The 25,842-nt window shown below is 42.3% G+C and overlaps 2 protein-coding genes across 3 annotated transcripts; both read right to left on the bottom strand.

Annotated features, from left to right (window-relative positions):
* Positions 1 to 942: 942 nt before the first annotated feature.
* On the bottom strand, positions 943 to 8,829 carry sncgb (synuclein, gamma b (breast cancer-specific protein 1)). Of its 2 annotated transcripts, XM_058620480.1 has the most exons (7): positions 8,694 to 8,829; positions 8,395 to 8,586; positions 5,198 to 5,239; positions 4,250 to 4,377; positions 3,536 to 3,553; positions 2,651 to 2,692; positions 943 to 2,171 (listed from the first exon to the last, which is right to left on the bottom strand). In XM_058620480.1, the coding sequence occupies exons 2-7, from the start codon at positions 8,513 to 8,515 to the stop codon at positions 2,163 to 2,165; spliced, it is 360 nt and encodes a 119-aa protein (XP_058476463.1). In that variant the 5' UTR covers positions 8,516 to 8,586; positions 8,694 to 8,829; the 3' UTR covers positions 943 to 2,162. The 2 variants fall into 2 exon arrangements, with proteins under 2 accessions (XP_058476463.1, XP_058476464.1); XM_058620481.1 differs by lacking the exon at positions 3,536 to 3,553 and having other exon boundaries at positions 8,395 to 8,826.
* Positions 8,830 to 11,308: 2,479 nt separating this feature from the next.
* Positions 11,309 to 23,619, bottom strand: ldb3b (LIM domain binding 3b). Its single transcript, XM_058621182.1, has 10 exons — positions 23,549 to 23,619; positions 23,046 to 23,352; positions 19,931 to 20,082; positions 19,471 to 19,546; positions 16,596 to 16,618; positions 15,042 to 15,239; positions 13,943 to 13,966; positions 12,973 to 13,145; positions 12,840 to 12,876; positions 11,309 to 12,551 (listed from the first exon to the last, which is right to left on the bottom strand). Exons 2-10 carry the CDS (start codon positions 23,139 to 23,141, stop codon positions 12,455 to 12,457), a joined length of 876 nt encoding a protein of 291 aa, XP_058477165.1. The 5' UTR covers positions 23,142 to 23,352; positions 23,549 to 23,619; the 3' UTR covers positions 11,309 to 12,454.
* Between the last annotated feature and the right edge of the window lie 2,223 nt (positions 23,620 to 25,842).

The raw sequence follows: 25,842 nt of genomic DNA, 5'->3' as shown, positions 1-25,842 counted from the left end.
ATTCTTGTAAACATGATATCTCAAGAATGTCTTGAGAGAATCCTGTGAAATATGGCACATGATCTCGTACACTAAGCGACTGCAGTGCAGTGATTGAAGTCCACTTTGAATCAGACAGTCTGACACACCAGCCAATTTTAAGATACACCTTTGCCGGTACCAAGTTGGACCCATGTTTTGCCTGCAGAACCAGCTCAATCCTTCGTGCCATAGATTCAACAAGGCGCTGTAGACGTTCCTCATTGATTTTGGTCCATATTGACATGATGGCCTCGTGCAGATGCTGCAGATTTGTCTGCGGCACGCTCACGTCGCGCATCTCCCCTTTTCGCCACATCCCAGTGGTGCTCTATTGAATTTTGATAGGGTGATCGTTGGAGGCCATTTGAGTACATTAACTCGTCGTGATTACCAGTTTGTAATGGTTAGAGCTCTGTGACATTCTGCTGGATGTAGCCATCAGAGGATGGGTAGTGTGGACATAGAACAATACACGGGTAGGCTGTGGTGTTACAAGGGGGGGCCCTGGTTTCCCAAATTCTAACTCCACTATCCAAATGTCACAGCAGAAATCAAACCAGGCTTGCTATTCCTCTATGACCTCTGGCATCCACAAGGCTTTTTTGCCCCCGAGAATCCCAGTCGATGAGCGGTTTCTGGCACAAACAACCGTGCCATATTCAAAGTCACTTAAATTCCCCTTTCTTCCTCACTCTGATGCTCAATTTCAATTTCAGCAGCTCATCTTGACCGTGACTACACAAGAAAATGCAGTGAGGTGCTGCCATGTAGGTGGACTGACAGGATGTGTTCATGAGCAGGTGTACTTAATAAAGTGGCCGGTGACGGTTTACTCTGTATAACTTGTTAACACTAACGCTTCACTGAAGCTATTTGATGTCAGATGTGTCAAATCCAATAATCTCCTCTCAGTGTGTTTACAGCATTTTATGCACATTTCCCCCCAAAAGTCATCCTGACTTGTTTGGAATCATTCGGGTCTCCACGAGGATTTCAAATAAAGCTCTGTACATTTGAACAGCGGCGAGAAAGATGTTTAGCCTTTAACTTTATTTTCTGCCTAAGTTAGCACCGACTGGCTACTCCTCGTGGGAAACACTGCTTGTGACGGGAAAGAATGATCACAGTTTAGCATTTAAAACTGGTTGTTTGCAGGGAATGTCGCTGTCGGTCAGGTCTAATAAAACCAATCGAGTATGGACCGTAGCTGATGTCGCAGCAAACATGCCTCGTGTTTTCATAATGTCATGTTTGAGGAAAAATGAGCAGCGTGTTTTAGTTAATGTCACTGTAACAACCCTGTTTCTACACATCAAGCCGAAACGCACACTAAGCCACACAAAGCCACGGAGAACAGCTGCTACTCTACGGATTCAACACACGACGGGTCATTCTACACATCTGTTCATGCAGTCTACTGTCACTAACTAACTACTGCACACACACACACACACACATCAGAAAGAAATCTGCCATTAGTGCTCGATTCCCCTGCACATCTCCTCTGGAGATTAGTTTTATTTGTATATACCTGCAGCTACACATGCACGCACACATACTATATAAGCCGACATGGACACACGGGAACACAAACAGCAGCTTACACCCCGCCTCAGTCTCACAGAGAGTTAATGTCGTGGACTGCAGCGGCTCAACTGTATTCACAAAACCACAATTTCATTTCCTACAGCAAACCGCTCACTTTGTCCAGTGTGTGCGTCTGTGCTGGCGTTAACTCTATGCACTGTATGTGTGTGTGTTTCATGCATGTGCCTAATGAAGGTGTGTCTCTTTTTTTTTTTTTGTTTGTGTGTGTGTGAGTTTGTGTGTGAGGTTTCCCTATCAGGTGGTCGGCGGAGGGCAGTAGCAACACCAGGATTCATATCAGGACAACACTATAACACACACAGGTGAGGTAGGGGGCGGGAGGGAAAGCTACAGGCTGCAGAAAATCAGAGGGGGGAGGAAGTGGGTGGACGGGGGGGAGGGGGAGGCTGAGGTGCAACATCTGGAAGAGTCTGTTTTTAGTTGATTTTGTTCCGTAAAGTCACAGAAAAATATGTTGAACATCTGGAGTCAGCAAGGTGAGAGGATAGCCGGGGGCTGACGGAAAAGATCGGCGGGGGGGTTCCTGAAGACGACTAATAACCCTGGAAGGGAGGAAGGAGGGAAGGAAAGAAAGAGAAATTCATTATTTGAATAAAATTACACAATGTATATGGTAGAAATGTAAGCATGCACAATATTGAGATATTTTACTATTCCACTTTCTGCTACTTTTCCACTTTTCTACTCCATTACATTACAGGGAAGTATCCTTTTTTCTGTCTTTATCTCACAGTATTAAAAAGTACACTTTACATACTAAATATGTGACATAATGCTGCATTTAGTTATTTTTTCTTCTGTGTTTCAGAGTTGTAACATTCAGTGCTGTGTTTGGCTGAGAAACACCGTCACTCTGTGGTTTGGACTCATATCATAGATTGAAACTACAAAATATGCACTTGATTTTTCTCTGACAAACACACTTATCAGCACTTTACTGAACACATCGACGGAGCTGCTGCTTATAAAAAAACGCTCGTCTCTGCTTTGATTGCTGCTGCAGCCTGTGGTGTTTTCTTACCTCTCCTCCTTCACCACCCTGCTCCATTCCCCCGTATTCTCCCTGTCGGAGAAGAGAGTGAGTAAGAATGAATCAGACTTAAAAAAAGAGAGGAGGAGGAGGAGGAGGCTCTTGTGTGAGGATGAGAGGATGCAGTCATATCAGGGCAGAGGGCCAGAAGCACAAACATCTGTAACCTTCCTAGCCGAGCTGAGACTTAATAATAAGGCAGTACAGGCTACGAGGACCATGCTGTTGCACCTTTGACTTGTTCTTATTATCATGCGTGAAGCAGCAGGGGGTTGGTTAGTTGATTATAGCTTAAGAGCATAAAAGAGTGAACTCAAAGCTCCGCCTGGCAGACTCTGGGTGTAACAGGCCTTGTTCAGCCTGAGCAGTGCATGAAGTTTTTTGAAGTCCATGTGTAATGTACAGTAACATTCACTGGCTCTAATTTGTAAATCGGCTAATGTCACATGAATGAGCTACAGTGGTTAGAAAGGTGAATTGTTTAAGTATTTATTCTGTGTGAATGAGCAAGCGTCTGAGAGGTCAGAAGAAAGTGACTTCCATATTCAAACGATGATGTTTCTGTGTCCATGGAATTCATTGGACACTTTAGACGAGATGCTAAATTTGAGCAGTTTCTTCTAAACCCACGTGACGCTCACTCAGTCTGTTTATTAACACGGTATTACCAGTCTATGACGTACACCTGCACAACTGAATGTAGCTGTCATTATATTTAGAACGTGTTTGTTGAATTCAGTTGTGCAGGTGTACCTAATGAACTGATAACGTGGTGCATAAAACATGCAGAGTATTCCCGTCTACTTCTGTCTAATTCACCCCGCAGCCCTCCCCAGGAATGACTCATGACCCCACACTGCTCTGTCCAATAGGCACCTCGTATACAGGCTCCTCCTATCAGGAAAACACAGACGAGACACAAAACAGTGTAAATGAGAACAAAGCGAGGAGAACAACAACAACAACAACAACAACACAGTACGACACACACACACACACAGTGAAACAAAGGAAAGAAGCTCACATGCATGAAAGACACAGATGTTGGATGGCCCTAACATCCAACAAAAGTTTGACGGACAAACTTTACAAAACAACGAACAAACGACTTGAATAATAATGATGACATTATTCAAACCACTTAGTCTGACTTTAAGTGAGAATTTAGCGGCTCATTTTGGGGGATTTATTCAAAGAAATTGACAATACAACACACAAGTGTACTTGTATACATGTATCGTTGCTTTAAAATAGAAATGGCTGTTTTTCTTGTTGCCTTTGATTATATGTACTGTACTTTTGCTCTTTGGAGGCCACCGTCATTGCACAAACAAAGAAGAACATCATTTTTGTTATTTGAAGGCCATCATAGTTCCCTGAGGAGTCTGGGAGAGGGAGGAGTTTGTGACAGTCTGTAGTCTGGCCATTAGATGTCAGTAATTCTCACACACCAGAAATTCTGAACCTGTGAGTGTCCTCAGGTTTACATTATTGATATTGTTAGATCTTTCCACTGTGCTGTAAGTAACGCTCACTTTTCTAACATGTCTGCTCTTGTCTAGATGGTAGATGGTTACCAAGGTTACCGACCTGGTTGACCATCCCGGTCGACGCAGCGATGTTCTCGACTCCCTCCACGGATGCCTGTGACACCTCGTTGGCCCCGGCGACCGCTGTGTCTCCCACGATGTTGGTCTGATCCACGGTCCTGTTGGCCACTGGGAGGCAGAATGGAGGAGGATGAGTAGTGCAACATATTCTTAGTTATTGTTAGTAATCTAGTGTATTATTAGTTGTTTGTTGTTTGCACTCACACCGATTGGTAATAGTGAATTTGACCTTTGCATTTAACCCATCCTGTCCTTTTTTCTTCTTTTTTTTTTACACACCACTAGTGAACACACACAAGACATGCGCAGTAGCAGTGGGCAGCACTTATCTGTGCCCGGTTGATTTGAACCGGCAACCCTTCAGTTAGAAGTCCGATTCCTTTCCTCTTGGCCCTGGGCTGCCATTGTGACTTGTCACCTTGTTGCTTTTTGCACATGAGAATATTAAAATGATTTATATCCAGTGTTTTCCACATATATTGAACATCTAACAAAAGAACAATTTAGAAAAATAATAAAAAAAAAAAACTGGTCCCGCTCCTTGAAGTTTCATTAGACAACAGTATCCCTGTTTTGTTTGGTAAAGGCTTGAACCGCCACATCTCTGTCAGAGATCAGTGCACAGCTTCCCTACGCGAATATCAAGGACCCGTGTCTCGTCCACTGTGTGAGTCATTTCAACGTGGACTAGAGATTTTAATCTCAGAGTTTATCAGCGAAGCCACGCCTGACATTGGACTGTGGTTCGCTTTGCTGCATGACACTGTGCCCTGTGTCCACAGGCACTATCCAATAAATTCAGTATTCAGCATGAAGTACTGGTTTTGTCTCCCCTGACAAAAGATGTTTTTATGATGTTCAAGCAGATTATAACAGTCATAGCACGAGAATTCCTCTAAAATGCTTCAGAATATAAAGCATGTCTTACCTGTGTTTACTGATGACACAACTCCCTCCTTTGTCTTACTGCCTGGAAATAAAAGACAACATTACATTTACAGTTTGAAGTCATTCAGTGCATGATGGTGTGACAGTTCCATGTTTTTTTTTTGTAAATTTGTAGTTAAACTGCGTGCGATTACATGCTTAGTTCATGATGTTCACTATATCTTAAACAATGAAAGGAGAATAAACTGTTATAATATTAATGCTGAACGTCAGAGTGCAATCATTAGATTTTATTCAACCATTTAACTTTTCCCTTGACAGAAAGACAGAAGTCGAAATGATATGAACATACAGTACATATTACACCCTTTGGTCTGCTGTATGATGTTTTTCTTTACGTGAACCTTTAAATTTCCTTATTCTGCTTCTGTGTCTTGCGTCTGCTGGCACAGGTGATGTAGTGTTTTTAATCTTGTGAACAGTCATTTCTTTTTTTCATATATAGAGAAAGTCTGATCTCAGCAGTATACCCAGTTCCCCAGACAGGAATAGTCAGGGCAGCCTCAGCTGCTGTTATCCATTGCTCTTTCTAAAAATACACCTAAAGACCTAGTTTTTCCACACGCTACGTTTTGCCGCTTGTGTCTTTGGCTTTGAACGGTTATCGGTTGGTTATCTGCTTAGACACTTTCATTTCCTGCCACCTCTCTCTGCATTTTCCTGCTCACCAGTTCCTATGCTCATTATAATATGATCCCAAGCAGATTAAATTGTGGTTATATAATCTGCCTGAGTGAGGGATGGGAAGAGTGAGTCTCACACACACACACACTGTTCTGTGTCTGTACGTCGCTCCACAGATGCAGATGCTGCCATTGACAGCATCCAAGCCGTCCTCCCTCTGTGTTCTGCTTCCCCTTCCATCTGTCTGCACGCTCCCCGTGATACATGAGCCACGTGCCTGAGTGCTGAGCGGCACTGCAGCACAGACCGACACACGCACTGGCACTGCACATACACGCTCTCACTGCAATGACACAGCTTCTTTCTCTCAGCCCTACAGAGGGAGCGTGCTGCAAGTCTCTGAGTCTGTGCGGAGATCTGGCCCCCTCACGTCATACAGAGCGATGCACTATACGTGTTTAGTTCTCTCAGCTTTCAGTCTTATTTTAAGGTGATGCACAGGGGCACAGCTGAGTGTTAGAATAATCCTGATAATAAACGATAATACCTCACTGAATGAAGATTGCATGGATTAGAGTGTGTGAAGGCTTTCCCCCCCTGGTAATAAAATAAATGATGAAATGCACAAAAAAATATAGATTAATGTAAAGGATGTGTGTGCTTTGAGATTAAAGCTCAGAGTGCCCCATGTTTAATTGAAATGTCTTTGCAGCAACAAAGAGTTATGTAAATGATATGCACTGGAATATTCATACGTGTGTTCACTGTTCACTAAAGCACAAATCATTCTAAGAAAGCTAAATTTGAATATCTGAAAAAAAAAAAGTTTCTTTCATATTTTTTTATGGATAGTGTATGGATTTATCATGATATATAAACAGTTGTGCTCATTCAAAACACAGAACATTCTGTATGTTTCAGTTAAATGAAATCAAAGTGTGTGTCCAGGTCTGGGCCTGTGTGTTACAGTGAGCATGCACACCTCGATACTGTGTAACCACACGTGTTCTTGTGCATTCTGCTCAAGACGTTTATCGACTGTCCTCACTTCAGTGATCACATCCTCCCCTCTCTCCGTTCTGCTTTTTCCTCTTCCCTTTCATCTCCTTGAACTCCTTTTAAAGATCCATGTTTCATTTCCTGGTGACTCCTGTGCCTCTACCTCACCCCATCATCCATCTCTCCATCACTACATGTCACCTGTCTCTCTCTCATCCTGTCACCCTTGTCTCCTCATCCAGGAGCCACCAGACCAGAACACCCCTCCCTTTCTCTTCCTAACTCTCTTCTCTCTCTCCATCTTTTTTCTTCCTTCTGCATCTTTTCCATCCTTCTCTCTTCATGTGGGATGGGTTTGTGGGTGGGGATTGGGGGAGGGGCGTTTTACGAGCTGTGGGGTTAGTCATCAAAGCAGCATCAGCTGACAGGCTTTTCCTTTGTGGGGTAGGGGTGGCAGGGCAAATACTGCAGTACGTTAAAGTGATCCTTGCCCCCGTCTGCATCCCCCCCCCCCCACACACACACACCCTCAGCTGTGTGACATTGAAATGAGTGCATTAGTCTCTTTAAATTGACATCATCCTCATTAAGATTTCTCGCCGTGACAGCCAGTGACAGCACAGACGCGACGGACTGCAGATGACGTTAACTTCCAGTTCACTCACTCCTCACCCACGGTCTCACTTTTACACCCCTCCTCCTCCTCCTCCTCCTCCTCCTTCCTCCTTTCTTAGGAGGCCTAAAAGCCTAGTGCTAGGGGTAACCTTGAGATGTGACGCAGTTGTTGCTAAAGCTAATTTGTAAAGGGCACTGAACTGCAAGAGGACCACACCAGATCTGAGCTTTAAAATGTATATCATTCATATTTCTGCACATATTAAATGTTCTGTCATTGTGCATTTTCATTTTCATGGTGTATTTGTACATTTCTTTTTAAAATGCATGTGAAAAAATAGCTCTCAATATTAATGAGAGCTAGTGAAATGTAGCTTATCGCCATTCTGAGAATTAAAAAAAAAGCCGACAGATGAGGAACATTGTAGCTTTGTTTGGTTCACATCGTTTTACAAACTGCTACCCATTTAATGTGAATAAAAATATAATACATTCACATAAATGATTCATTCTGCAGTATCTCGTCTTTCCTCTGTCTTCATCTCATTCCGTTTTATTCTTTTTCTCCCCCCCAAGACAAACCAGTCCTCCACTAGTTCCTGTCCTGCTCCTCAGTGACAAGTTTTTTCATCATCTCTGTCTCCATCCCTCCAACCATCCTCCTCACTCCATCCATCCATCCCTCGCTCGTTCAGACCCCCACCCTCTGCCTTGCACCAGTCCTGCAGCAGTATCCTGCCTGTGCTCTGTCCGTCCATTCATCCTTCCTTTCTGTCTTCTCCTGCATCCTCCTCTTCCTCACCTGTCACAAGTGTCTCAGACACGGACACCCGTGGGACCCCACCTCAGGTGGTGCAAAAACACATGATGCGTTCACACGTCAGGAAAACGAGAAGCATCTGCCCACAAAACTTTCGACTGACGGGACGTGTTACATACCTACATACATCACCCCTTCCTTAGTCTTGGCTGCTGCCTCCTCCATCCCGGCTTTGGTCTTTTCTGCGGCGGCCACCACTCCTTCTTTGGCCATGGAGAACCCCTTCATCAGTACATCCATCTTGGGCGATGAAACGGCTGGGCTGCTCCAAACTGGCCTGACTGGGTGGCTGGCTGAATGGCTGGCTAGTGCTTACAGTGTGTGCAGCAGGGATGTCAGAGAGCGAGAGAGAGAGGGAGTGTGTGTGTGTGTGTGTGAATGTGTGTGTGAATGTGTGTGTGCTGGTGGCTCCTCCTACCTTTGGTGCTACAACAGAGGGTTTGAGAGGACTGCACAGCAGGACGAGAGCTCGCAGAATGAGACGAAGAGGGTGGAGGAAACGACGGGTATGCACGAGATGGAGAGGAGACGAAGGAGAGGAAGAGGAGGAGGAGAGATGGCCTGATGCTGCAGCATTTTCAAGTCCTGCTGCAGCCCCGCCCCTCAGCTATCCCTCCACTCTCATCCATCTTCCTCCTGATGATGCTCACTCATGCACAGCACAGCCTCTGTCAAGCTGTTTGCATATTATGATTGGCGTGCCGCTCTGGACACACCTTTTCGAGATGCTGAGCTTGTGAGAACGGTTACATAACGGAGCAGAGCTTTAGCAATACTTTTGATTTGATTTTTATGAAATCTTATGAGATTTTGTCATTTAATCTGTATTTGTGTTGTGTCTCCAAATTTAGCTCAAACGTCTTTCTTTTTTATGGTGTTAAAGTACGACAATAAATAAATAAATATACTGTATATAAAAAGATACTTAATTAAATTAAAAAAATTATAATCTTGCATTTATTTATTCTAAGTATTATTATATAGTATACTCTTTGAAGAGGGAATGCCAGCAAATCTTAAAATGAAGAGACAGAAAGAGAGAGTGCATGCAGACATTTTTTTTATTGTTGTGAGAGAAGAGAAATTGCTTTGTCATCTTCACCTGACTGAGTCATAACTGCCTCCCCCCTCCTCCCCTCCTCCTGAAGGTCCTACTGCTGCCATATATTGCTGAGTCAGCGGTGTTGATGCTTTTGATTAAATCACAGCTCCATTTTTTATATATACACATTTTTTTTTTTTTACTCAAAGGGTGGCGAGCAGAGATAAACAACTGCTGCAGCAGAATAATGTTCTTGGTGCTTCTCCTCCTATTTATTTATTTTATTTTTTTATTTTTTTAAGCGTGTCTGATAAAGTCGAAGAGAGAAGCGTGAAGTGATTTATTGTGGAGCAACTGATCCATGAAGTGCTGTTCTGCAGAGGATGAGGTCTCGTCTTCTGGGTTTTTGAATGTACAGGGTCACACTGCCCCCTGGTGGACCCATGAAGTTTTACATAATGACACAGCAATATGGCCACGCTAGTGATTGGACTATGATATTTTAGAATTTAGAATGTATTAAGTGTGTGCAGTTTGATGAAGAGCTGCATCACAGTAACACAGTGTTTGTTTGTTTGTTTTGAGACCAAGTCGAGCAAAATGATGGTGAGGTCACGGTGTTGCTGTGAGAGGCTCACTGGGTTCATCACAGTCTTTGTATGTGGACTTTATTCTCCACGTGTGTGAATGGTTCTTTGTCTTTGTATGGTGGCCATGTACTGTTGAGGTGTCAACCTGGGGGCCCGCGGGCCACATGAAGCCCCTCAATCGATGAAAACATGGCCTTCGACGAGTGTAGCTGAGGCACAGCTGCCAGTGAAGTGATAGAATATTATAATGTATATATGTAATATTTATATAATGGTAATAATAAGACATTCAGTTGTAATTAACACATAAGTAAATGTATTATATTCAACTTTAAGTTACATGTATGAGCTTGTTAGGTATTTTAATTACATTATTACTGACTTCATTTTAGATTTATTCCGGTTTTTGATATTAAGAGATTTATTTTGCATCATAAATATGTTTATGTTGTGAAGCATATGGCAATCCATATCAAAAGAAGCTTTTTTACTTTGAAATTCTGTGTAATAATATCATGAATATCTTATATCATATTGCCCATCCATCCATGCCCATCTAGACAGCCCCCTTCCTGACCAGACTAGATGCTCATTGGCCCCCAGCTCATTTGAGATTGACACCCCTGTGCTAGAGGCTGGCGATCTGTCCAGAATCTGTCCAGAATCTGTCCAGAATCTGCCCCGCCTCTTGTGCAATATCATCTGCATCTGGCCGCAGTTTCCCTGTGAATATAACGATTAGGATTTTCTCACTCTTGTCAGTGTCATTTAAGTTCCAGTGTGTAAGAATAAGTGAGAATGAGACACCTCAGCCCTCCCTTTCCGTCGTGTGTCAAGAAACTACGGTGACCTTTACTTACATGAAAAGTACAACCCTCTTTTTTTTCCCTCCTCCTCCTTCTTCTTCTTCTTCTTCTTCTTCTTCTTCTTCTTCTTCTTATTAATCGGTCTATGCATCCACTTTCTGTTGGCAAAGCCATGCACCAGTGCTTGCATATTAAGCTCTCGCTTCAAAATATATCACCAGAGTCCACTCAGGTTGCTGTAGAAAGTAACAAAGATGCCAGTTTCTGTAAAGCCAACACCTTATGTGTAACATTAATGCTCGAAGGCGACTGATCATCTATAGTGATGATGATGATGATGTGATGTCCACCATTGTTTAGAGCTCTGTAGTGTGCATACATTTTATTGACTAGCACTTATTGGTATACTTACATAATTATGCACGCTGCCATTTGGGAAGTTAAATATTTTTTTAAACTTCTTACTCGTACGATGCAAGCAAAGCCAAGCAAAGTGAAGCAAAAGACCCACAATGCATTTTGGCGATGCTTTGAAGCATTTGAGTTGACACTGTCAGTGTACATGTTTGAGTATATAAAAGGCTTACTCTAAGACTAAGAAATCCAAGGAGTCTTTATTTTAAAGTAATTATACACTATACATACATACTTATGGGTGGTACATTCAGCCGTTTAACTCAGGAGGAGACCAAATACAGAGCTCAAAGGACAATAAATACTGGGTTAACATTTGAGAGCACAAAACATAAATGAAAATAGTGCTGCAGTGTGTGTGTGTGTGTGTGTGTGTGTGTCAGCTTAGTGTGTAAAGTGCTTGCAAAAAATATGGTCTGTTTATAGTTTTCTGCACTTCCAAATGGTCAAGTCTGAGCACGAGGTCTGCAGCTCTGCAGATTTGTAAAAACAAACAAAAATAAGCTCTGACAATGTGGCACTGATGGTCTTAAGTCGCTCATGGAGCTTTGTTACTGTCCATGGAGCCACCAGCTCATCATATTATCTTCATATTATCCTGTCCAAAGCTGTTAGACGCTCTGTCTGAATGCTGTCTGTCAGTCAGGACACGTGCCACGACGAGTGACACATTTCATTTGTAACACTCGTAATCACTCGGTTGTTTAGTTTTAAGAAAATATTTATTCACATTGATATCAATACATTTTTGAGTGCATGTGTTTGTTTGTTTTATACATACAGTATTTGTGCATATAGATAAATGTCAAAGTGTGTGTTTATCCTTGTGTCTTCGTCTTGCACGCATGCTGCTGACTGGTGTTTGTAAATCACGACTTGGCGGTTTATGCACTGGGTGGCGTAGAAGAAACGTGATCAGTTCTGTGTTTGTCACTTGAAATACTCGTTATTTTTTGTACAATTTCCCTTTCGTTTAAGAGAGACAGAATCCAAACAGGAAAAAAAAAAGGAAAAAAAAGACAAACCTAAATGCCAGATCAGATCTTAGCAGCAGACAGATACAGTTGACAGGTAATACTGATCCTATGAACACATTACGCATTCTCACACTAACAGTATCTCACATTCTACTAATCTACTACAACAGTATCTCACATCGCTGAGGAGTTCCTTCCTCCTCCTCCTGCCTTTTTTTTTTCTCTGCTATTTATCCTCTTCCTGTTAAAGCCTCTGCTTTTGTCCAGGTCCTCCTCTCGCACTCTCTCTCTCTCTTTCTCCCTCTCTCTATTTTCTCACTCTCTCTCTCTCTCGTCTGTCCTGCTCCTCTTTAATTCTGGACATTGAGGATCTGTGCAGACAGTCCGTTGTGCCAGGTCTTCAGCTTGGCAAAGCGAGGTCCTCTCATCTCTGACTCAAACTTGTCTCTGTGGGTGTGGAAGGCAGGACAAACAAGACTCTTATATCACATGTTAGTACACTTCGTTGCATTGTTGTTCAAGGTTCGACGTTTGATATCCATGTCTGTACAGAGAAATATGATGATAAAGCCTGTGTATGCAAATTATCAATGGCCTCTGAGATACATTATTTACTCTATTGACATGAGACTATTGATTTTCTCATCTTTCCTTAAAGAAAAAATGATGAAGTATTCATTTTATGCTGAGCTCAATTTGGTGTTTGCAAAAAGTGAGGTCATAACTCGTCCTTACCTCGACTTCTGCAGGGCTTCAATATCTGGGTCTTGCACTGTATGGAGAGAGAGACGTGGTTAGTCCCCTATATGAGTGGAGAAGAATAGAAAGAGAGAAAAGGCTGTAAGGTGGAAGCGGTGGATTTACTGACGGTATTCAGTGCCGGTGATGTGGGCCAGCATTCTGAAACTCTTGGACTGCAGGTTGGCAGCACGACGAGCCCATTCAGACATGTCCTGAGATACTGCGTCTGGCCTGATCACTGCCTGGTACACGGGAGATGCACAGTCTACCACAGGGTCCTTGACGGGCAGAGCAGCCCCACTTCAGGGGGAGAGAGACAACTGTTAGACCTGTGAATATGAAAGTGTGTGTGTGCGCGGTTTATGTGATAATCTATGGAACAAAGATGAGATTATATCTGTCCTGTGTTTCTTGTTGTCTCACATTTGGAACGATACGACACAAAAAGGGTGGAGCATTTTCAAACTCCCATGTTTAATGTCTTTGTCTAGGTTGTTAAAGGGAAAATATGAAAACTATACATCGGCTACTTTTGTTCTAACATTTCAGGAGTAAACATTTCAAGTCTAATGTGCTTATTGTCACACGGGAGTTAAGATAAAACAGCAAAGTGTGACACTACACAATAAAGAAACTCCTGTTAAGTTTAAGTCACCTTTACACTTCTGAGGGTCCATTTTTTTTGATTGTAGTGTTTTCTTTAATGTTGAGTTAGAAAGGTCAGTCAGAAAACCCCCAATGTGATTCCATGTCATGAAATCCCATCAGATAACTTTAGGCTTTGGTGCTTTTGGAGCAGGACTCCAAAAAAAAAACCAGAACAACCTCAAGCATGACATTCACTCTCTTACACTCGGACCACAATACACATAAGTCCATGTTGGCCGAGTTTAGGTTAGTGAGTTTATCCGTCAAACATCTTGGACACACTGTATCCAGGAGAGCTATAAAAACCATAAACCCATTGACACGGACAGAGAGATCCAGTGGTGCATTAGTTCATGGAGCGATGCACACACGCTGTTAAGAAATCATGACACAGAGGAGACGCATGTATGAGGAGAGACGGGATGGAAAAGGAGCGCCGCTGTACTTACGCCAGGGGGGAGCCGGCCTCCTCACTGAGGTCACAACCGGGAAGGAATGATGGGGAGGGATGGGTGGAGAACAGCACAGGTGTGGTTGGTTGGTTGTGGATGAAATGAGCAGAGGAAAGTGGTTGAAATGCACCGAGGAGTACATGAAGTTGAAGCAGCATAGGCTGTAAATGTGCGTCTGTGTTTAACTGCTGCTTTTGGTTTGGGCTTTTCAGGGAAAATATGCTGAAGGATGGTTCACCCAAAATAATAATGATAATAATAATGATGATGATGATGATGATAATAATAATGATTATACTAATAATACTAATAATAATAATAATAATAATAATAAAAACTCTTTGCAAGACGTATCTGTTTTTTGTAGAGGCTGTGAGATATCAATTTGCAAAATGTGGGGAAGGTAATTAAACTACTTACTACTAATTAATTAATACAGTATATTAACATTTCTGAGATATTGTTTCATCAGTTTGGAATGATAAATGACTTTAGGATGGCTAAATACCATTTGTGTCCACTAGTGATTCCAATATCACAGCCTTGAGTATCTACAAATACCCTTTTATTTGTATTTTTTTTATAAAATTGCACATTTACATTTATCTTAAAATGAGTCCACACAATCACTGTATCTCTCACTCGTCTTCTGGACACAAGACGTTGGTGTAGCCTGAGCTTAATTTACCATTTACATGATATTTGGGGTTTTTGAATTTAAACTTTTTTATAATTATTTTATATAATTCTTTTTTTTTGACTGATGCTGGATATTATTTTGACTCATCCCTAACTCTAAAAACGATGATACCCATGAGCCGAGCAGGTGTTGGTTGTGCAAACTTGCTCAGGTTACCCAGATGAACAGGACACAAAAAACACACCGTTTATAAAAACCCTGCCCCATAATTCAAATATCAATACTTTTTTTTCCCCCTTACATGTTATTTTACAAAAAGATATTTCTTTCACTAATACTTCCTGCTCAGCACTGAGCAGCAGCAGTCGTTTGGGTGAACTGACCCTTTATATCATGAGTGTGTGATTGTAGAGAGCAGGTAAAAGACTGGAGGTTAGTTTCACTGTGTGACCTCACCCCTCGTGTCCCTTGGCCTGTGACTGCCCTGCGATGGCGTCCATGATGGCGTCCTGCGAGTACATGCTGATTGGCGTGTTGTACTGGGCATGAACGATGGTGGCCTTGCCGCCCGGACCTCTCACCTCAATGGGCTTGTGGGTGGACAGGGCAGAGTCTTTCAGAGCTATGGGGTTGAAGCTGGGAGTGTACTCCACACTGTGAGGGAGGGAGGGAGGTGGTTTCAGGTGCACGGGTGAAGATGAGAGGTTAACAGTCAAGGCGGGAGATGGAGGGTAAGGAGGAAAAGAAACAACAGAGAAAGAGACAAAGTGAGAAACCAGGAAACTGGGTTGGTGTGTAGTGATCTAACAGACAGGGGGCAGTGAGTAGAGGTGGTTAGCGTTACTATGTCGTGTGGAACTGGAACATAGACTTAATCCAGCAGGACTTGCATTTTAATCCTTTAACAGCCTCAAAATGTACTTTTCTGCTTATTTTAACCATAAAAGGGCCAGAAAATGTTCTGTAACTAAGTGATTTTGTCAATTTTTCCAGAATAACTTTCAATATCTGGCAGTTATTTACAATTTACTGCAGAAAAAAAAAACACTGTAGTTGTATGAAAACCAGATTTTGCGTGTTAAATTTAGAATTTGAACAGTACAACACATATCAAAATTGACAAGTGTTTGAGTTTTTGTCTCACTGTTCAAAAAACAGGCCAAAAAATGGAAACTATGTACAGGTGTTTTTCCAACTCTCTCCTCTCTGGAGACAAAGATGCTGATGTGCACATGTTGGCTTTGAGAAACAGCTTTTACAAACTGTTGTTTCCGAATGTTTTGATAGCACAAACCGCCACGTAATTCCAGTAATGCAAAGTGCTCTTGCACAAACGCGTCATCTGCGATGCGCTGGTGTTAAAGGGTTAACTCTATGTTTGAACATATACATTTTCACCCAAAGGGAAATGAGACCAGTGAAAGCCAGATATGCTAACAGATTATTATGTGCTTTTTTTTCAAATGACACACAATGGAACACACACACACACACACACTGCAGATGATGTTTTTACTGGTTCACTACAGCTCATGCTTTTATTCAGTTAGATACTACAAATTGATTCATATCCACAAGAGGGACCAGCAGAGGTGGAAAACCATTAAATATAAACAATAAATATTCTTCAAAGTGATGATTTTGGTCCTTTTAGTTATGTGTATATTCACCATACAGTCAAACTACTCCATAAACTGTTTAATAAAGCTTCATTTTATATTTATTAAAATGTTTTTCCTCCTAAACTTTACGCACTTGACCTTTAAGTTTCCACCTCTGGGGGCCAGATGCTGTTAATAACTTGCCTGCAAGTTGTTGCTGAAGTTACACGGACACACAATTGACCAGCACACACTATAGTTACACGTTATGCTTTAGTTTTGACTGCACACACATGAATCCATGTTGTGTAGACACCACGACACACAGTATCTCCACAAACCACTGCTCCTGCTACTCCAAGCAGACTTCATGCACAACACTAAATATGGAAGATGGGACGGTACTGACTTTGCAGCTGTGTTTGCGATAACCTGAAACACACCAGAGAGAGATGGACAGACAGACAGACAGACAGAAGGAGAGAATGTAATTATTCATGAGTGGAATTTTGGTGATAACAATGGCACCGTGTGTGTTTGCGGGAAGCTATGCAGCAGCGCTTCCATGTAATCCCCGTGTACAGGTCAGAATAGCAGCCGCTTGTCACCGCCAAAATATTTCCCAGCTTCCCTTGCATCAGCGCGGGGGTGGGTGAGTGACAACGGCAGACGTGTCTTAATCACATGACAGTTTGCAGGGACACATATAGCACAGGTCGGACGCAAATATACACAACGACGCAAACACAACACACACACACACACAGGCCACCTTATCCACGTACGTCACCACAGCTGCCGTTTCATACAGGAGACAAACAGGAGACGAGTGGTCTCGCTGTAGCACGTGTAAAAAGGAGTTCAACACATTTACGTGGAAATACAGTCACCAAAATGCCAAGAATTACAATAGAGACTCTACAATGTCGCACATGTTCTCTAATTTAATGATACATATAATATATGTCTTCACGTCACTTTGTAATTCACACTGAGGTGGTACATTCCACCGTTGTCATTATTATGTATGAATTTGAGTCTGTCCACTGCAGTAATGGCAGGGGTGCTAAACAAATAAAGGATTTGTCCAACAAAACTATCATAAAATCCTACATTTTATTCTCAGTGCAAGGAATTGTACAGGAATGATCATTTTGTAAGACATTACTTTTCATTATACATAAAGGAAACACATGAGGGGGCTCCATGGCTGGAATATTTCCCATCTTCTACAGCACTGGGCTGAGAAATGAACAGAGTGCTCTACTGTACACACATTTACTGAAGGTAAAGCAGTAGGTGAAGTGTAACATGCTTCACATTTGGGACCTCTCTGTCCTGCCAGGCTGGGGTGGGAGAGATGGGTTGGCTAATCTCAGGTTTGGAAAAGAGGCATTCAGGGGATTCAGAGTGCTAACGTGTAACCAGAGCAGAACATTCCATGAGCACGCTGCCGTCATCGTGCTGTGGTCTGTCCGGAGCACGTTTCCCCGACACCTGACTGTAGCGATTGGCTGTGAGTGTGAAGGAGGCCCAGCTCCAGAGGGGCAATGCATTAGTAGAGACTGGTATCTGGATGTGAAATGTCAGAGGCCGAGCAGATTACACCCCTAAATTTACCTCCGGCCAGTTCGGACTGAGTCCTCGACTAAAAACTCACCCATCCCACTGAGGTGAGCTCCCTCACAGTAACTGTATCCACACTCCTGCTGTTGCAACATACAGTTCAGTTAGTGCAGTTATGTCTCAGTGCCTCTGAGTTTAGTTGATAATATAAAAGTGAAATTGTATCTGCATCGTCAATGTATTTTAAAACATCTTTGAGAGGAAACGATGAACCTGGAGTTGAGTAACACACTTCATTGTTGATAATTATCTTTTCATGAAACGAATAAATCTATAACTTACATAATCTTGTAAATATGTAATATCACTCTCTACCTCATTAGTTATATTTTTTTTTAGTTTAGGCTATTTTAGTTTGACTGAATAAGTTGAACTACATGTTTCCATGACCCATTACATGAGCATGTGACATGTTTCTAATGCCTGACATTGCTTTGCTTCTTTCCCCCTTTTTTTTCTTCCTAGAAAAATCTCATTCTTGCAACTCAACAGCAATTTTAAGTGAGAGACATTCATTAGAAGATGAGCCTCAAAAGGGGAAGTCAGAGAGATGAAAGTTCTCCAAAACGGTTTACTTTTTGCACCATCATCTCCTTAGTTCCTTATTATTTCACAATAAATGAACCAATACCATTCACAAGAGTTGTGCAGTCATGTTTTTTCAACTTTTGACCACATGAATTTTGAAACGTTTTCCAACAGCAACTGAAACGATTCAGTCCGACGCTGTGGCGACCCGACCTTTAGTTCAGTGTGTCACATCTGCCTGTAATAAAGATCCTCAAATGGCCCTGTAGTCTGATCTCCTGCTATTCTGTAACCTGGCTGCTGGTCAGCTATGTCTGTGTGTATGCAGCCTCTGAATAGTGCCACATGTGAGGGAACGATGGAAAGTTCTGACTATATCCTGTTCATGTGAGGTCAAACAGGCAAAGTGTGTGTGTGCTTTTATTTGTCTTCTACCTTTGTTACATTAGATTGTGAGTGTGTCGTCTTTTAAAGTGGATCATAAAGGAATTGAATGAATTAAACTCATTATCAATCATCCCTTTTTTTTTTAACCGACTCCATAGAAGAAACTCCCCAGGGAGCTGCTGCTGAACCGTCTCCTCATTTTCTTTGCATCAGCATCATTTCTCTCAGAGTTTCAGGAGAGCAGAGGTCAGTGGGGGAAATGTCCTGCTGCCGTTGGTGAGGAGGCAGGAGCTTTGACTCTGGTGGAGAAGAGCTCTAGATCCTTCTTTATGGACTTGGGAGTCATTTTTGTCACAGGACACTGACATTTCTATTTGAACTTCCCCAAAATGTTGATTCCAGTTAGACACTTTAGACTTGGCGGTGGGGGAGGGGTGGTGGTTTGTTTGGTCTTAATTTCCCTGTCATGCGGTTGGTATTTGACCTTTGACCTCTGCAAAGCAGTTGCACTGTGAATAATTTGCAGTAGAGGGCAGCAGTGTGCAACACCAGTGTGGGATTACAAAGAGGAGAGTTCTCACAAACACAGGAATCACATTTGCAGACATATACATATATATATATATATATATATATATATATATATATATATATATATATATGTAAGTTAGGTTTTCCATGATCACCTGTATGTGTGTGTGTGCTGACTTGTGTTTATTTGAGGGCACTGTGGGGGTTTGTACCTTCTGGTGGGCGATGACTGGCATGGGTGAGTCCATTCTTGGAGTTGCTGTGGGGACTGGTGCAGGGCGTCTTGATCTGTAGATTAAACAACAAAACCCTCTTTAAAATGACTGGTTATTTTCTCTTTTAAAAAAACAAAAAACAAAAAAACTGTCACGTCTCCCTTCACTCAAATATTACTTTTTCTTATTCTCATTCTTAGACATTTCAGCCTCAGCCTGGGAACTTGATACTTCCAGCGCTTTTGTTTTAATAAATTCACATCCTGCAAAAACATCCTGCCTACAGCCGCAGTGGAAAAAATATTTGCATAATCCCATTTAATGATCGGAAATCTGGCCATACCAGACACAAATCATCGACTGCAGATCCATTTTATGTGTCTGACCACTGATGCAACACGTGCAAAAATACTGAAGGCTTCAATTGTGTTTTCTGGAAAGTGTGCAGGTCGATTACTTCTGCATGGAGAGCATCAGTTTGGTGGAGGCAGCTTTGATCTTGTTCTGAGCCTCCAGGTGTGTCATCCCATCAGTGCTCGCCCCATCTATGGCTGAGATGATGTCGCCCTGGGCCAGGCTGCCGCCTGCCGCTTTGCTGCCCGGAGTTATCTGTGAAGGGTCAACGAGGCAAGTCAGACACGCACCGACACACAAGCATGGGAATCAGACATTTTACATAAAGATTTCTGCATACTGGTATTAATTGCCCTATAGAGTGGGTGTCATTCCATAAAAGAAAGAGAGCTTTGATGCATATCAGGATATTACACTATGTTCATTTTGTCCACTTCAAATCCCAGGCCAGCACAGCTCAGCTGATGTGTGATTTCCTCTGTAATATAACGCCTCAGTTCACATCAGCAGCTCGGCAAACAAGACTTAAAGTTGGAGAGGAGAAAAGTTGATGAAGCAAAATAGTTCATCTGATCCGCAGACGAAGGGCCTGCGTGAGATTCTCTGCGTTAGGTCGACCAACGGAGTGGAACCACAGTTTTTTAGTAAGAACAATGTCCACAGAAAGAATACGAGACTCTGTTGGTGAAATAAATGAGGAGAAAAGCAAGCGGGATTTCTGGTGATTGGGCAGAAGAAAAAGCAGGACACATTTTTAATGAGAGTCAACATGGACTGAATGGAAGTTTGCGATGGTTAAATCAACTTAAATTCTATCTTTGCAATAAATGACGTCACAGACCTTCAGGTACATTAAATAATATAAAAATATATTCAGTTAAGTAAGCTGCAAAGACCAGACATTAGTGATTGAACTGTGACTTGGCTTACAGTCGACTTGTTAAGAGTTAAAAATAAGCAATACTGTCTGTGGCTTCACTATGATTGCCCCAACTGTGCCCCCAAACCCCCCCATTCCCCAAACCGACACACACACACACACACACACACACACACACACACACACACCTGTTGCTGACATTTATTGTGTTTACATCATCCATCATGCTGCAGTGTCTCAGCTGTTCTCTTCCTTTTCGTTGCTGTTTGATGTATTTGAATTCTCAAAGCCCCACAAGACCTTCTGCATGGCCAACCCAGTGTAATCAACCACATGTAGCCACATGATGGCACGTGACCCCCGCTGTCAGGCATGTTTTCATATGAATCAAACATAACACGTTGTTAGTATGGACATAGATCAGCACTCTCTTAGACAGATGAGCAGTTATAATTACTTTAATGGTTGTTATTTTTTTTTTACAGTGTGCCAAAATGCATTAGATCAGTTGATAAAAATAGACTCTGGGTTATTTTCTCCCTTTTTTTTTTTCATGTGCATTAGCTCAATGACAGCAGCCAATCGGAGAACAGAGACGTGTTTTTTCCAAATATAAATATCTCAGCCTCAAGAGAGAATGTAAATAGAGCACAATGACATTGGTGACACGTGTTAAATAAGGTTAGGTTAACGTGTATAAATGTATAAAATGACTGGACAGCAGCAAAGCCCACTCTTCGTTCCTCTTTGCCTTCTTAGTTCTTGGCAAAAGTCGCGTGAAATCCAAACCACGGCAGTAATGTCAGGCTGTAATGGCACCCGACTTGTCACGTCAAACTGCAGTGTTTCATGTTAACCTGCCAGAGCCGCCCATCGTGACCTCAGGATGAACACACATCAAGTGACACAAATCAAGCCATACCTGACTTGAATCAAAGCCCTCCTCTTCCCTGAGATAAGGTGAAATCTTTAATGGAATCAAAGGCCAATCAACGAGCAGGTTTGTGTCGCTGTCAATCAATACAAACACAGACTGTCTTCCAGCAGAGCATCAATCTAGACTCAGGGGCCGTATGTGTGGAAGCGAGCAGAGTAAATATCCCACATTGTTTTTCTGAGGTACACATTCACCTCCTCTAAACCCCCCCCCCCCCCCCCCCCCCCCCCCCACCGTCCTTCTACTTTCTTCTTTCCCGGCGTCCGTCCCACTGTCATTATGGCCAAAGACTGTAAGGGAAGAATAAGCTTACTAATAGTAACACAAGCTGCCATTAGCTTCCTCGCTCGCCTTGCGTCTTTCCTGTCCTATTCCGACCCCTCTCCATCCAACACCTCATCCACCATCAATGCTATTTAAAGGAAATGCTTGAAATACACCAGAAGTCCTGCCAGAGAGAGGGAGGGAGCGAGGGAGAGAGGGAGGGGGGGGGGGGGGCAGGGAAACAGAGGAAGACCCTCACAGAGACATGAACTCATATTTGCTTTTCCCTCCTACAAAAATTACATTATTAATGTAAAACAATACATTTGGGTGACCTACTTTGTATTGTAGTGGATTATGATTGTTTAAATAAAAAATAATCTTAAATACTTCAATAATTGCCCTTCCCTTAATTAACAATATGACTCTACTGAGCTGAGAATTATCCCTGTCTTTACCAGAGTAAGATCTTCATGAAAATGTTTCGTTTAGTTTCTTGAGAGCACATTTTCATGTAACCAGTGCAGCCACACCAGCACCCAGGGAAAGTGTCTCCTCTACTGCTCTATTCTAGAAACCTAATCCAGATTACATGTGAGCCGTCCATGTCTTCATCATTTACAGAAACATTACATAACCCCAACACAATCTGCTAGCGCACGCTCACACACACACACACACACACACACACAGACAGACACACTAATCACAGGTGTGCACCATACATCATTATGCACATGCAAAGTTGAAAACAGCCTGTCGTCAATAATGGATAAAAGGGTTCAATTGTATTTTACTCTGTAGGAGGTTCATTAAAAACCTGTAGCACTTTGTGATCATTAAAACACTGAGTTAGTCAGAAGGCCATGAAACATTAACCTTGCAGCACAATGTGTTGTGCTTAAAACTGGGATGAGTGTGGATCGGCATAATGAGCTGTGTGTAATATTAGTCTTTAGTTTCAGTTTGGTGTCACTGATGTAAGGTTTTTGTCACATGTGATCATAGTGTGGGTGACACTGCCGGTGCATTGTTTCCTCACATCAGATTATTGTTTTGCAGTGTCACATAGATTTGGCTTTGGAAGTGGCTTTGTCACATTGAGTCTGAGCCGGTGTGAGTCGATTCTGTCCTTACCCTGGAGATGGTGAGCGGCATGTTGAAGTCCTTTCCGCCCTGTAGTCTGAAGCCCCATGGAGCAGGGCCACTCAGAGTCACTGTGTACGCACTCATCTTGGATTCTAATTCAACACTCCCCCTGATAACAACTCCTGCTGGCTGTGTGGTTTCTCCTCCTGCTCGGCCTTCCCTTGTTCTGCGTCCTCCCCTGCTATCCTTTTGTCCTGACCGGTACTTCCTCTGTCAGTCCTGGCTTCACCTCCGTGTCTGCGCCCACTCGTCAGGACAAACACCCTCTGGTGGCTGTGGTGTTGCTGAGGAACGTCTGTTACACACACACAGATATGCGGGGACACACAGCCATGCACACAAATACACACAGAGACACATATGTGTGGACAGACAGACAGACGCATGCGTGCACACAGACATACACACACACACACACACAGATAGAGAATAAAGGGCAAAGCTCCTCCTAAAGCTCTTTTTCCTCAAGTCAAACAACAGCCTCAACAAACCTCAACTCTGAGGAAAAACTCGAAGCAAATTGTCAAATAACCCAACATTAAATTTAAACTTAAGATGGAGAAGAGTTTCTTGCCTGCAGGGTTGCTGAGGGTGAGGGACAGACAGCCTAAGAATAGCCGACGCGAGCAGAGGCACTGGGGGCCGTGGCCCTTATAAGGCCTGAAACACGAAGCCCCAGAATGCTTCACTGCCAATTCACATGGCCAATATAGACCCCTCTTACTGCAACACATTCTCTCTCTCTCTCTCTCTCTCTCTCTCTCTCTCTCATTCACTCTCTTTGCTATCAGTTCATGCTGCTATGCTGCTAACACACTATTATCCGCACACTGTACTGATGTCATTTGCTTTTCATGCTCGCATTCTTCACCGTGCCCGAGACAAGGAAACGACACATTACCAGTGCTGATTCCCTTGAAACAGCTTCTGTCTGAGTCTGTGCATGTGATCGGCCAGCCACTGCTGTTCAAATGAAATCACACACAGTTAAGTGTAGTGTAATAACAATAATAACAATAATAATAATAATAATAATAGTAATGATAATAATAATAATAATAATAATAATACGCTATTTATGGGCCCAAATTTGTAACATTTAGGAATCACAGAATAATCCTGTCACATGTTATTACCCTTTAACACCTAAGCCTCAAAATGTCCGTCTGGACTTTTTTCTTTGCTTATTTTAACCATAAAAAAAATGTCCTGTGAGCAAGTGCACGTTTGCACGTTCAATATCTGGCAGTTTTAATGAAGTTAAAATGAAGAAAAACAAAAACATTTTGAGAAAAAAAAACATGTTGTACACGAACATCAGATTTTGCATGTTAAATTTGAAATTTGAACAGTATAAACCATATGTAGAATAACACTTGTTTGAGTTTTTGTTCAAAAGGCATGCACAGGCTTTTTTCTAAAGGAAGGGTCTTGATTTACGGGGCCACCATGTTGTGTCGCTATATTCCTACAGCAGCTTGATCATAGGTCATCCTTTCTGGTCCGCAAGGGCCACCATAGTCTCCTAACAAGCAGTCTCATCATTAGAGGTCACTAATTCTTACACACTGGTCCTTTTGTAGCTGGTGATGGTAAAAACTAAATATGCTCTGGATGTTTTTTACTGATCATTTGTCACATGCACCTTGAAAATGACCAGTGTGATTCTGAACATAGCTATAGTTATTCACTATCAAAGCTCAACAAGTCACACACATGACAAAATAGCCGCTAACATGGCGAACAGAGACGACTTCCTGGCAGACCGGCTTGTTAATGCTTAATGTAGTGTGCAGTTGCCAAGAGGGATCGTGCGTCATGTCCTCAGTAGCACCGGAGACTTTACTTGTGTTTGCGATAGGTAAACTGAATGACATTATTTATATAGACTCACAAATGTATTATTATTATTATTATTATTATTTTTACTGTATAATTTGTGCCGACTGAAATAATCTGAATCATACACATATCATCACATTTCGCTCACACAAAGACACACGTGAGCAGAACATTACAACTGTTCCCTGCGGATGTTGTGAAGGATAACAGGTGTGATTGCACTGTGTATTTGTCACACACACACACACACACACACACACACACACACATACACACACAGCTGGCGTCATATGTTGCTCTATTTTAGATAAGATTATTCAGGGGTCACTGACCTTACTTTCGGAAGCTTCTTTTTTAAAATTCCTATACCGAATGAAAACTTTTAATACTCAGCTTTCACTTGACTGACATTTTAAATGCAATAATTAGGGTTCGAGCAACAAGGTTGCAAGAACCCTATTGAAATGCAAAAGATTATTATTATTATTATTAGGGACCGAGCACTCACACAGTGTGCGAGGACCTATTGTAATTCGAGCAACATAAACCGCGCACTCACACAGCAGTGTGCAAGGACCTAGGACCGTGCACAAACACAGTAGTGTGCAAGGACCAAGGACCAAGCACTCACACAGTGCGCGTAGGGTCCGAGCCCACGCAGTGGGCGAGGACATATTGTTATTCTAGGAATTATTATTATTATTATTATTATTATTTTCTTTCATGCCACGGGATCTCAAATTTGACCCCCTGACCCTGCGTGAAAACGGACGAAAATTGGCACGCACATCAGAACTGCCGAAAAATTCGATAAAATAGTGGAATTGCGAAAAAACTATGCAAAATGGCTCAGTAGCGCCCCCACAGGTCACGTGCCTATGGAGCAGGCAAAATTTAGTTTCACCGAATTTCCCCAAAATTGGAGGGGCGATTGTTCGGCGCA

The sequence above is a fragment of the Solea solea genome, chromosome 21 (genome assembly GCF_958295425.1).
Source record: "Solea solea chromosome 21, fSolSol10.1, whole genome shotgun sequence".
Lineage (NCBI taxonomy): Eukaryota > Metazoa > Chordata > Actinopteri > Pleuronectiformes > Soleidae > Solea > Solea solea.
Note: the sequence above shows the minus strand (reverse complement) of the source record. Positions and strands in the feature narration are given on the sequence as shown.

Excerpts from the sequence above, each read along its gene's own strand:
- sncgb (XM_058620480.1), bottom strand. The coding sequence starts at position 8,515 with ATGGATGTACTGATGAAGGGGTTCTCCATGGCCAAAGAAGGAGTGGTG. Across the intron at positions 5,240-8,394 it reads GGAAGGGGTGATGTATGTAG|GCAGTAAGACAAAGGAGGGA; the intron begins GTATGTAACACG and ends TTTTATTTCCAG. Across the intron at positions 4,378-5,197 it reads TGTGTCATCAGTAAACACAG|TGGCCAACAGGACCGTGGAT; the intron begins GTAAGACATGCT and ends TCTGCCTCCCAG.
- ldb3b (XM_058621182.1), bottom strand. The coding sequence starts at position 23,141 with ATGAGTGCGTACACAGTGACTCTGAGTGGCCCTGCTCCATGGGGCTTC. Across the intron at positions 20,083-23,045 it reads TGCCGCTCACCATCTCCAGG|ATAACTCCGGGCAGCAAAGC; the intron begins GTAAGGACAGAA and ends GACCCTTCACAG. Across the intron at positions 12,552-12,839 it reads GAAGCCCTGCAGAAGTCGAG|AGACAAGTTTGAGTCAGAGA; the intron begins GTAAGGACGAGT and ends CCACACCCACAG.